The 12,062-nt window shown below is 38.2% G+C and overlaps 8 protein-coding genes across 8 annotated transcripts; 2 read left to right on the forward strand and 6 right to left on the reverse strand.

Moving 5' to 3' along the window:
• On the reverse strand, positions 1-335 carry C9374_012371 (uncharacterized protein; the record flags this gene model as incomplete). The annotated part of the gene is made up of 1 exon (XM_044688130.1): positions 1-335. A coding segment is annotated over one exon (335 nt), but the record flags the coding sequence as incomplete, so codon positions are not given.
• Positions 336-418: 83 nt separating this feature from the next.
• On the reverse strand, positions 419-1,948 carry C9374_012372 (uncharacterized protein; the record flags this gene model as incomplete). The annotated part of the gene is made up of 2 exons (XM_044688131.1): positions 419-1,273; positions 1,355-1,948. 2 exons carry the CDS (start codon positions 1,946-1,948, stop codon positions 419-421), a joined length of 1,449 nt encoding a protein of 482 aa, XP_044554014.1.
• A 156-nt stretch (positions 1,949-2,104) lies between these two features.
• Positions 2,105-3,253, forward strand: C9374_012373 (uncharacterized protein; the record flags this gene model as incomplete). Its single annotated transcript, XM_044688132.1, has 2 exons — positions 2,105-2,866; positions 2,969-3,253. The coding sequence occupies 2 exons, from the start codon at positions 2,105-2,107 to the stop codon at positions 3,251-3,253; spliced, it is 1,047 nt and encodes a 348-aa protein (XP_044554015.1).
• A 90-nt stretch (positions 3,254-3,343) lies between these two features.
• On the reverse strand, positions 3,344-5,173 carry C9374_012374 (uncharacterized protein; the record flags this gene model as incomplete). The annotated part of the gene is made up of 1 exon (XM_044688133.1): positions 3,344-5,173. The coding sequence occupies one exon, from the start codon at positions 5,171-5,173 to the stop codon at positions 3,344-3,346; it is 1,830 nt and encodes a 609-aa protein (XP_044554016.1).
• A 473-nt stretch (positions 5,174-5,646) lies between these two features.
• On the reverse strand, positions 5,647-6,567 carry C9374_012375 (uncharacterized protein; the record flags this gene model as incomplete). Its single annotated transcript, XM_044688134.1, has 1 exon — positions 5,647-6,567. One exon carries the CDS (start codon positions 6,565-6,567, stop codon positions 5,647-5,649), a length of 921 nt encoding a protein of 306 aa, XP_044554017.1.
• An 841-nt stretch (positions 6,568-7,408) lies between these two features.
• C9374_012376 (uncharacterized protein) lies at positions 7,409-9,869 on the reverse strand (the record flags this gene model as incomplete). The annotated part of the gene is made up of 2 exons (XM_044688135.1): positions 7,409-9,096; positions 9,308-9,869. 2 exons carry the CDS (start codon positions 9,867-9,869, stop codon positions 7,409-7,411), a joined length of 2,250 nt encoding a protein of 749 aa, XP_044554018.1.
• Positions 9,870-10,039: 170 nt separating this feature from the next.
• C9374_012377 (uncharacterized protein) lies at positions 10,040-10,873 on the reverse strand (the record flags this gene model as incomplete). The annotated part of the gene is made up of 1 exon (XM_044688136.1): positions 10,040-10,873. The coding sequence occupies one exon, from the start codon at positions 10,871-10,873 to the stop codon at positions 10,040-10,042; it is 834 nt and encodes a 277-aa protein (XP_044554019.1).
• A 306-nt stretch (positions 10,874-11,179) lies between these two features.
• On the forward strand, positions 11,180-12,017 carry C9374_012378 (uncharacterized protein; the record flags this gene model as incomplete). The annotated part of the gene is made up of 2 exons (XM_044688138.1): positions 11,180-11,652; positions 11,720-12,017. 2 exons carry the CDS (start codon positions 11,180-11,182, stop codon positions 12,015-12,017), a joined length of 771 nt encoding a protein of 256 aa, XP_044554020.1.
• Positions 12,018-12,062: the final 45 nt, after the last annotated feature.

Genomic DNA, 12,062 nt, shown 5'->3' on the forward strand with positions numbered 1-12,062 from the left:
ATGACACACAATGCATCTAAAAATCCAGAATCACATTCACTGCATTTCACACAACCAACCAGATCCAAAGATTCATAAAGAGTATCACTTTGGTGAATGAGCCATGTGAGAACTTGTCCAGAAATTTTACAATCTCTCATGATCAATCGTTTGATAAGAGGTCTTGTTTTTGAAACAACGACTGATGAATGATTGGAAGTATACTTCACAAATAATTGTTCCTTCTTTTTGAGAGATGGATGTTTTTTCTTGTGTTTGGAAGGAGCTTCTCCAGTTTTCAAGTGTAATAATTGTTCTAAAATTTCAATGGTAATTTCTTGTCCACTTAGATTCATTTTGTAAAGATTCTCAAATGAAATTTGATTTTTCAAATAATGAACAACTTCCCAAGTAGCTATTGGAGTGAGTCCCTTATCGCTTAAATCAATTCGATGTGACCATCTTTTCGAAGTTTTGGACTCTCCAATTGCTGTTCAATTTCTTCAACAAGTCGAAAACAAGTATAATATCCCTTCGATGCATAAAAATCAATAATGGTATCTCGAATGGTTTTGTAAGCATGATCATCATTGGTTCTCAAACTCGTTCCAATAATTTTCAGACTCTTCAAAAAATCTTCAGATGTGACATCCAAGTAACATTGATCTAACTTGACATCAATTCTCCAATATCTGTCATTGGGTGACAATTCAACCATTTGTTGCATTAATGATTCTGTCAAGTTAGAAGCACCTGTAATCATGAGAGAACTGATCGTTTTTGCCCATTCTAACTTTCCTTCTAAAACAGGTCGTTCAATATTCTCATAACCACATCCCAATGAAATGACATAAATATTGTCACCAGGATAGAGTTTTTTCGCTTTCAAATAAGCAAGCATGGTTGGATTATTGGCCGTGACAGCTCCATCAATATAATCATGCTTGTCACTTGGATCAGTAATGGATTCAATGGTTCGAATTGGGAAAAACGTTGGAGCAGCAGATGTTGCCAATGCAATATCTCGTAAATAATAATCAGAAGGTAATTGTCTTTGTGTTAATTCTCCTTGAGGTTTTGCTTTTTCACTGTCAAACACAACGAGTTCTTGTCTATTCAAATCAAAACTTGTGACGAGAACAGGAATGACAAGATCACTCAATTTGTAACTACCAAAATATTGTGTCAAGACACTTTCCAATCCACTGGGGTCATATCTTGAAGATGTTAAAAATTCTCTCAATTTGTTGTGTTTGTTTTCTTTTGAGAAAATGAGAGAACCATTATTTGTGTACTACATGTCAAATTTCATTGTAAACAATGAGCGTAAAAAATCAGTAGATTGTACATTGTATGACAATTCTTGAAAACTTACCAAATCTCCCAAATCACTTGCATTATATTTAAAATTAAATCTCGAATTTGTAGGTGAAATTCCAGATCCCAATGCAATAATTCCTCCTGTACTTGTTCCTGCAATTAAATCAAAACAAGAAGTTAATGCAAAATTATGAACAGGAGGTTTTTCACCTAATTGATCGAAATGTTTGACAATTTCTTGAATGATTTCCTTTTCGAGAGAAGCCAAGATGGAACCTGGAATGATTCCACGAATACCACCACCATCGATGGATAGGACGAAACGAGTTTTGTTGTTGTTGTTTTTATAATTACTGTAATCGTCAGTAGTGGTTGTTGTTGCTGTCATCATCATCGTTTTGGATAAAGATCTTTTTGCTACATCGTGCTCGGAAGGAGGAGGTTGATTCCATATTTCATCGGAATGAGTGAAATCATTCAAAGTCTGATCATCATCTTCATCATCGGAAGAAGTGTAGGATTGACTTTTCAAGTACTCATCACGTTTCAAGGACTCTTGATATTGATCCATCAAAATGGATGATCCTGGACTTGTTGCTGTGGATGAACCGACAGTCATGGATGGAACAGTTGGAAGAGGTTTTGACATTTTTATAAACTAGTTTTTCATCTCGAGCGAATATTCTTTGAATCAAAATTCCCTTTCCAATTCTCCTTAAATTTGAATCTTCTTGAACTTGCATTCGTGATGATCCTTTGACATTTTGTAACCTTGCAACCACAGTTCCATCCAAACAAAAAAAAAATGTTACGATTAAAATCCGAATCATCCACGTCTGGTCCAGGTTATCAATTGATGGATTTTCCTGAACTAGAAAAAGTGAGGAGTCTTCATAAAACCTATACCAAAGATGTTACTCAAGAACAATTGGATTTGATGGATGGAGTGTTGGTCTTGTTGGTACGAGTTCTTGTTCAGGATGGAGAGGCTATTGTTGCTGAATCAACAGTGTCGGAATCATCATCCGATGATGCATCATCCAATAATCATACTAGTTCTGTTGTTCGGGTAGCAAAGGCGTTGAAAGCAACAAGAGAAATTCCTCAAGTTGTGAAACAAGAGAAGAATACATTGAAATCAATGAGTGCTGAGGAGTTTAATGAGCTGAGAAGAAAATTATTGGATGATTTTGCAATTTATAGATATTTGAGAGGTCATGCTTGGGCATTGGATGAAAGTACTCGATTGATTATTAAAATGTTGAATTGGAGACATGAATACAAACCTGAAAATGTTAGATTTGAGGAGTTTTTGGACACAACAGCCAAATCAAAAATGTTTATTGACACTGGTTATGCCTCCGATAATGGAATGCCACTATTTTACATGTGGGTTTCAAGAGATTTACTTGACAACTCTGATGAGAACAAGAGTCTAAAATTCCGTCATTTAATTTATGTACATGAGAGAAATTTCATTCGTGAAGGTCGTTTCAAAGATGACAATTTTCAAATGAATTGGGTCGTGGATGTTTCTGGTATTTCTTTGAATTTAGTGAGACGAATGGTAAGTGGACAATTTATGAGTCACATGTTCTGGATAATTGTGAAACATTGTAAATGTGACCATCCAAATCGTGATGTGGTATTATTGAATCACTTCTCATAGAAAGATATTTTTGACGACATTGGATTTTACTATCCAGAACGCTTAGGTCGAGTGTTTGTCATTAACGCACCATGGACAATTAATTTGATTTGGGCCTTCTTGTCACCCTTCCTATCCGAAGAATTAAAGGCCAAATACATGATGATCAAGATGGACGAACTTAAAAACAAGATTGACCCAGATAGTTTACCCACTGAGTTTGGTGGTAATTTACAAATTGATTGGGATGCTTATTATTCCAAACTCATGAAGGAAGACAAGGAACGAGTTGGAGAGCAGAAATAAGCTGGAAGCTCCCCATTCAAACCATGACACAGCATAGTTATAGAAATAAACTAATGTGACGCAAGTGATCACTTGATATTACGAAACAATTTATTTGTTAATTTTGTGTGTGTCGTTAAAGTCCAAATGCACAAAGCATCTCTCAACTTCAGGAACTGACTCGATTTTCAATTGTAAATCCTCGCCAATGTTATGTGCTTCGCGTAGCGACATGTCAGGTGGTAGCACAACATGGACTTCAGCAATAATATTCATACCGCTGTACCAAGCTGTCACAGTTTCCACCTTCATAATCTTCTCACTGTGATTGACAGCAATGAACGTAATTTTCTTAATAAATTCTGACTCGGCAGTTAATCCCACTAGCTTGGTCACATGTTCCAAAGATTCTCCAATCCATCCATAAATAATATAAATGGAGAGAATGGTGGCACCAAATGGGTCAAACCACCACACCCATTGTGAAATGAAGAGAGAAAATACAAGGAAGGTATTACTCAGGATATCATTTCGGTGATCGAATGCATAGGCTTGACATGAAGGTGATTCCTTAGCCCGTATGCACAAGAAATAGAGAATGGATTTGGCGAAAATGGCTATAATGAGAACAATTAAACCATAAATGTAAAATATCATTTTGAAGAGAGCAGGAATTTTCACACCCAACATCCATTCCATAGTTCCATTCAACAACTCTGGTTTGCTCAATAATTCGACCATATTTTCCGAGTTGGCTGGTAAATATGGATCTCCAGTCACGAGTCCTGTAATGATTGTCACAAATCCTTCCTTAATAATTTGCAAACTAGCAGTGGCCATACACGTTGCAAATATGATAAAACTCAATGGTTCCAATCGTTCCTTTCCAACCGGATACAAATGAAGATCACTCTTCTTATTCTTTAACCTATTGGTATAGAATAAAATTAAACCAGAAACCAAATCCAATAAGGAATCAATGGTTGAAGTAATCACTGAGAGTGACAAGGACAAGAAACTTGCAGAAACTTTCAACAACACCAACATGACATTGACCCAAAAACTTGCTTGAATGCAAAAATTGGCATATCGAGTTTCCTTGCTGCTACTCGAAGAGGGATCAACATCGTGCTTGTTCGTAATATGTTCATCACCCACCTGAATACTTGTGTTGTTGTCCTTATTCGCCAAATCATCTCCAGAATCATTACCAGAAGTATGTCCCTTCTTAATGAACGAATCACCTTCACATCCTTCATCATCAGACTCTCTGAGAAACTCCTTCGTTACTGTATTCGTGTAGAGTTCAGCAAATCCTTCCACCAATTCATTTTGCTTTTCATAAAACTTGGAAACCTTTTTGCGGAGCTTCTTCTTGGATCCTTCCGCAATTTGTTTGGGATCAACAATGGGAAACTTTCTAAAATCCACTTGCCATTCCTTGGTTTCAATGGGTTTGATTTGAGTGGGTGTGGGAGGAAGCGTTGGTGAATGTTTGGGACTTTTGAAGGAAGATGAGGCTGCTGATGATGAAGGAGGGTTATTATTGTTGTTTTGCTGATTGGTATTGGGATCTGTCGTTGTTGAATGATTTCCGAGAGTGGTAGAGGTTGTCATGTTCGTGGTAGAGGTTGCGTGAACTGGATAGGCCATCATCGTCATGTTGTTGTTGGGAGTTGTTGTTGTTGTTGTTTCAATTTGAAGAGGAGTCAAACTTCTTGATCCAGTCGTACTACTATTACTCTTTTGATGATTGTCCATCATGATGTTATGCGGGTGTTGTTGAACCATCGTTAAAGAAGAAGAAACTGCTGCAGTGGTAGTTGGAGGTGAGGAGTTGGTGGAAGAGCGTTTTTCATTCACTTCTTGGTGGTGGTGTTCCTCATCCGAGGACGATGAAGAGGTCATTCCTTCTTCCAATGGTGGTGGTGGTGGAGGCATGTTTTGAAATGTTCTTGTTATTCAATCAACAATAAATTTGAGCAGCACACAATCAATTTGAAAATCTTCTTGTTGTTCGCACCACACAGCACGGTTAATTGTATCGGGTCGGCTTAATTTCAAGAGTTCTGAGTGGGAAAAAGAATGCGGGTGAGTAGGTGCGGTTGTTTTTTTTGTTTGAAGGATTCTCTCGAGAAGAGTTTAACTCCGCCCAAATAATAATGTCGTTTTGTAACCATGATGCATGCAGTCCTCGATCAATACTACCTTTAGGATCAAGTTGAAAATATTTGAATGAATGTGAAAATGATCTTTAGCTCTAAGGAATTCCAAACTTGGTTACATACATGTTTGGTCCATTTCCATTTCACATCCAACCATGATCCTCTCTCAGAGCTTTCCAATTCCATTCCTTTCACATATTTATCATTTCCTGATTTCATACCATCCTCATAACACACTCAAAAGACTCTTTATTCCATTGATTGTTGTTCTTGTTCTGGATTCAATATAAAACTCAACGACATGGGATAAATTTTTTGAAAAACCTTCTTATTATGAATGGCCAATTCAAAATAATCTTTTGGCCAATGTGAAATTCCAATTTCATCTTTCAAATCATAGAATCGTCGTTTCACCGTCGAGACACTACATCCAAGAACTTGACATGCTTGTGTTTGTGAAAGATGAAGCACGGAGAGTAATTCTTCTTTGGTGATGGAATTACAGGTTCGTTTACGTTTGGCATAATGAGTTTTTCGTGGATTGTGAAAAGTGATTGAGGTTGGTTGGTGAGACAATGATGGTGCTGTAGCAGTTTTGTTGTGTTTACAGTTGTTGTTGGGTGTGAATTGTTTCATTTTGTGTGATTTCGAAATACCACCACCTCCACCTCCACTGGAAGAAGTGGTCGACGACTCTGAATAACGACTACAACTTTCTCGAAGAAGAATGACATTTGGCACATCGAGGACAGGAGACACCTCTCGATCAGAACCACTCTTTTCTATTTGTAATCGTGAGGTGGGAGTGTTACGCACGATTTCAGCTCTTACTGTTTTCGAACAATTTTGGTCAGCATGAGACACCTGCCATCCTTCTTCTGGCCCATCCGTGGAGTCTGTAGAACACATTGAATTCATCAACAAGAGTGTTGAAAGATGTGGTGAAGGTGGAGGTAATAGTAACTTGATATCAGGTGGTGCTAATTGCTTGGACGTTCTATTTGTTATTCTTGTTGAGGTTGTCATGGATGGTTGAGATCGAACTGGAAAATCATTAGGGAAACACATTCGTTGGGGTGATACATTCAATAAAGGTCCAGCAGGACGTTCTTTAGAAGTACCAAAACGTTGGTAGTAGTGGAATCCAGATGCGAAGGATGGTGGTGGCATGGTGTTGGAAGAGATGATTCCATGCCAATCAACGAGTACGGTTGTACATGAAGAGGAGGAGACTTCAAATAGGTAAGTCTCTTGGTAATAGCAGGTTGTATGGGTTCATGACCTTTTGTACTATTACGAGTGGGTGTTGCAACATGTGAAAGAGGCTTTTGGACGATCCTTTTTTCATCCACACTAGTTAGAGTTTCAGTGAACATGTGAATATTGGAGTGAGAGAGAACGGTTGAGTGTTTTTTTCTGTGGTTACAGTGAAAATTGAAGAAGAAGAAGTGTGACTTTCTTTGCGAAGAGATCCCTGATCAGATCATGTCCGAAATCATGGTGGAATAGAGGACATCACGCGAGAATTGTCATTTTCTTATCGCGATGCGTCACGAATTGGTGGGAAATAAAGATCTTAATGGTGGCCTGGTTCCTCAACGTCACTGCAATTCTGATCAAAAAAGAGTGTGTTACAGTATCAAACATGTTCGTAGGTTTTTTGTAGTGGATGGACATCCATGTAAAAACTAGATTCAAAGAACGAGTTTGGAAATTACTCGTACAGTAGACGTCTTTCAACCTTTGAGGTGGATGAACAATAGTAAGGGATTCACCCTCGTCAATGAACGAACACGAATACCGTTTGCTTGGTATCGTTGACTTGTATGTTGGAATTTATTGGATCTAATTGTTTCAAATCACGTTCTCCAAAATGATGAGTAATATAAATGGTCAAACAACACATGTGTCCAATAATAATTACATCAACATTCGATCCATGTGTTAAAAAACTCGTGCTATGAATTTTCAATCAATGTTCCCAACATTTTGCAAGTCATTAAAACTCCCTTCACTTTTTGCTTCCAGTGATGTTATTAGTGGTAGCGGTGTTAGTAGTTGGGGCTGTTGTTGGGTTGCTGATGTTTCCCGTTGGCATGGGTGTTAAATTTGGCATTCCCAACATAAATTGACCATAATTCACCATTCCTGTTGTTGGTATCATATACGGGAAAGGATAAAGTCCAATAGGCATTCCTGGAGGAATTCCAGTAACAGGTGTGCTGCTTGTCGTGGTTGGTGGCTTGACAATGGTCGGTGCAAGAGTAGCAGGATTTGCAAGAGTGGCAGTGCCTGCTGCTGTGTTCGTTGCAGTCACACTTGTTGCATTGGGTACAGATGTAGCTGCTGGATTGGCAGTTGTGGAAGATGTGGGCATGGAAATTCGTTCTACAAGCTTCTCCACTACAGGCGTGTCCAAAACACACGACACAAAAATTGGTTCGGCCTTCGATGTCTCTGTGGAAAGAGGTTGTTGTTTTCGTATGGCCTTATAAATCTGATATGGGTACACAATCATGGATTTCTTATCATCAATGGTGATGACAAGGCAAAATTTCTTGGAAATGATGGATTTCATGTTCTGAAGAAATTTCGGTGATTCAGACACTACCTTCCAATAACACAACGGTATTTGCTTCTTAATGATAAATGACAGGGCTGGCTGCTTTATCACGTAGACCGACTTTTTCATTTCATATTCTTTGGGCCATTTGGATGTATCAAACTCATTGGATTTAGCATACAGTTCAAACGATCCTAATAGGTGTGAATTTTCCACATTTAAGGTAATTTTGTGAACAAAAACGCCTTGTTGATGAGTGCCTGCATTGGTTGAAGTGTTTTCTGGTGTTGTGGTTGTTGTTGTGATTGTATTAGGAGATGAAGTGCTTGGGCTTGAGATGGCACTCGTGGAATCTACAATTGGAGAAGTAGTAGTGGCAACAGAAGAGGGTGACAATTTGGTTGTGGAGGTCACAGTTCCAGATTGAGGTGCCATACCTGGAGAAGAAGCTGTGGTCTGGCTCGGTGAATGTTTCGTGGCAATTGTGAATGGTAGCAGTGGTTGTATATTATTGCCAGTACCACTGGTGGCTGCCGTGGTAGTAGTAGAAGCAGTCGTAGGTCCAGCAGTTGCAGTGGCGGTGGCGGTGGCACTTGTCGCAGAAGCAAAATTTTGTGGGTTTAAAACAATTCCTCTCAATTCAATAAATGTATCCTTAAATCCGAGTAAATTTAAGGTCTTGGTATTGGTTACTTTGGCAGCATTTTCCAAAATTAATCGAACAATGTACTCTTTTGACGAAACTTCTTGAGATAAATTGGTTCCTTCAAAGCATCCATTCGAAATATTCAACTTGTCATGACTCAAATTTTCAGTTTCCATGCTGTTAGGGTTTTCCTTTTTCACAGTCACTCCTATGGTTCCTTTGCCTGAAAGTATCTTACTACTTTCAAAAATAGATTTCCATTTTGCGCTACGAAAAGGTGTAATGATCGAGAATAATACTCCACTTTTTTTAACCATTTCTCGAACAATAAATGAGGCAGGTTTGCCAACAAATGGTCCAGGTAAGGTGCACGGATGGTCGGAAGGAGTCGACGAGCAAATGAGGCAATATTTGATAGAATCTTTTTCCCATTGTAAATCCGTAGAAGCGGCAGCCAATGCTTCAGCAAGACATGTATCTCGTACACCTCCTTCAGGTGTGCATGAAATGACAATAATTAAGAAACCATTCAACATAAACATTTAGACATGGAATATTTGTTGTTGCAACACAAGCAAAATATTTTCAGCATAAATCCAATTGTTGTTTCAAAAAATGTCGAATATCCATTATTAAATCACCAAGAAAAAGAAGAAAAAACAATTTCCATTCAATACAACCAGAATTTTAGGTACACCTACCTCCTTTAAATTTCTTTTCCAAGCCATCAAGTAAATGAGAAATTGATCCAACATTTCTCACGAACGGTATGACCCTCACCAAAAAATCTCCAAACGGAGGATGATTCTGAAATAATACTGCTCCAAATTCTACATTTTGTGTGATCAAATTCTTTTGTGTTGCATTTTCATTCTTTCCTTGATGTTGTTGAGAGGATGATACATTTGTTCCAGCCAAAGTTTCTAAAAAAGGTTGAATTATTTTTAAGAAGTCTCCAAAGTATTGTTGCATCATGGAGGTGGTATCAATGAGAAGGCACACTTGTTTCGGAACATTTGATAGTATGGCATTGGGAAGAGATTGTGTTATGGTTGGAAAGGAACCGGCAGAAGGAGAGGATTTGGTATTTTGGGGAGTACCAGGAGAGGATGTATTAGTGTTCATCATCGTCGTATTCGGAATGAGAGAAGATGATGACGACGAATTTGTATGAGAGGAAGAAACTGGGTTGCTAGTATTAGAGGATAAAAGTACCTTTGGAGAGAGACCGCCAGTGTGGTGTGATGATGTAGAAGGCGACATTCCTCTCGGACAAGAGTACTTTTGCAAATTTTGGAAGAATGTGTGCTCTGAGTATTTTTGGTATTTTTTCTCACTTCAATTTAATTTCTTTTTACATCAAAACGTGAACAGTCTTCTTGAACAGAGTGAAGGGAAGGGTCGTGAAACCACGTATGGCTCGTTGTTGTTGATTATTGTTGTGCAAGAACTGAGGATGTTTCTTTTAAGAGTTGTGACAATCGTTCGTCTTCTTCCTCGTCTTCTTCTTTTCTTCGAGCCACTTCATCTTTTCGATTTCTGTGGGCTTCTTCCCATACACATGCCCACATTTCTAAACACTTGCTGTGATAAAAGAGTTGTGTATGAACATACTCTTCCAAGATGCTTCTCATTTCATCCATTCCTTCATATATTTTCTTTTTCAGTCCTCTATTTTCCTTAATGTCTCGCACTTGATCATTCTTTGAAGGTGGTTGCTTTTTTCTCTTTTTGATGGTCTTTTTGGTCGATTTGACATACTGCTGAGTAAAATCTCGAATGAGTTTCCATGATTTTTCAAAAGTATCCAAATCTTTGGATTTCAATCGTTCCAGTCGCTCTTGCATGACTACATTTTGATGAGCCGTCTGAACGGAAGCATGATGTATTAACGATAAGAAACTTTGCAATTCCCGATGATCTCTCACGTCCAACGTTGAAACTGCCTCATCAATGGGATCCAATGATTTCTTTGAACTTTGTAAACTTTTGACATATTCGGTTATATTAAATTTGAATGTATCTACAAATTGCAACAACTTGTTCTGCCTATCCAACGCTTGTGTTGCATAGAATAACATGGAATCGGAGGACTCTGGATTCAACGAGGCTGCCAATCCAGGTTGTAGTTGAGAGAGAGCAGATCCGCCAGATCCACTCGCGTCGGAAGTGAACACCGGACTCATGGGAGTGGTGAGTGTATTGCCAAATTTCGTGTTCGTAGTAGTCATTGCTGAACTGGGTTGTAATAAATTATTCGAGTTCATTTGGTGTGTGATGGTGGTTAAAGTGAGATTTGAGGGAATTTTTTTTGAATTTTTTTAAAGTGTAAAAAAACGCGGTTTTGCATCCCGCCAACGCTCTTACATGTTATTTTAAATTTAAAAAAAATAGCTTCACAACCACCTCATTGTCCTTTTTACAAATTTTAATCACATATATTTGATCTCAAAGAAGAATCAAAACATGATCAAACATCATCATTCGGACTCGAGTCAAGTGGCTAATTTTCTTCATCCAGTAAACGGTTATCGGGTTTGCAAGAAAAGAGAGGACAAGCTCCCAAAAATCACATGTTGCAAAATTTAAAGAGCCTCCGAGAGAAGGAACATGAAAATAAACTCAAGAAGGAGACTGAGTCGATAAAAAAAGAAGAATTCAAATTACCCCAATACAAAGAAGTGGAATCCAAAGTGAAACAGATCAAAGAACAAGATTACTCTCCCGAAAATCCAGTCAATGAAAATTATTTGAGATCGGGAGCTATGAAGGAAAGAGTGAGTGAGCAAGCCCTGAAAAAGAAGGAAATTGCGATTGAAGTTAAACGAGAAAAAGAGCTGATTCAACAAGAATTTAAAAAGCCTGCCATACCTAAAAAAGAAGCAACTCCACCTCAAAGTGCCCAGCGAGAGGAAAAGAATTATCTTGTTCAAAACGCAACCAAAGATTTGAAAATGATGGCAAAAAAGGGAGAACAAAAACTCATTCAAAAGAAAGATAACACGGAATATGAAAAACCTGAAACATTTGGAAGAGTTCCCAAGTAGTAAGTAACGATGAATCATGTTTGACGGTTATTATGGATGAAACTATCATGCTGTATTCGAACACAGTATTTTGGAAAGAAAAGCAGAATGGCAGCAACAAGAGGAAAAAGCCATGGAGGAGCAGCGAAAGAGGGATGAATGTCCTCCAGGTATGAAATTGGTTTCTGAGCACGATCGTATTGCAACGCTATCAGAATTGGAACGAAACAAGAAAGAGATTCAAGGGTCCATCAACAGGATGCCTATTTTGTGTGACACCATGTCTTTGCAACAGAAGAAGGCACAATTAGAACGAAAGCTGGAAGAGATTGAAGACGCTATTAAAATCTTTTCTCGAAAAAAGGTTTATATTGCAGAAGATTAACTTGTGCTCAATCAGCCCATAAATCTTGTACATAAAATGGTAAAC

This window comes from Naegleria lovaniensis (assembly GCF_003324165.1).
Source record: "Naegleria lovaniensis strain ATCC 30569 chromosome Unknown tig005, whole genome shotgun sequence".
Taxonomy (NCBI): Eukaryota; Heterolobosea; class Eutetramitea; order Acrasida; family Naegleriidae; genus Naegleria; species Naegleria lovaniensis.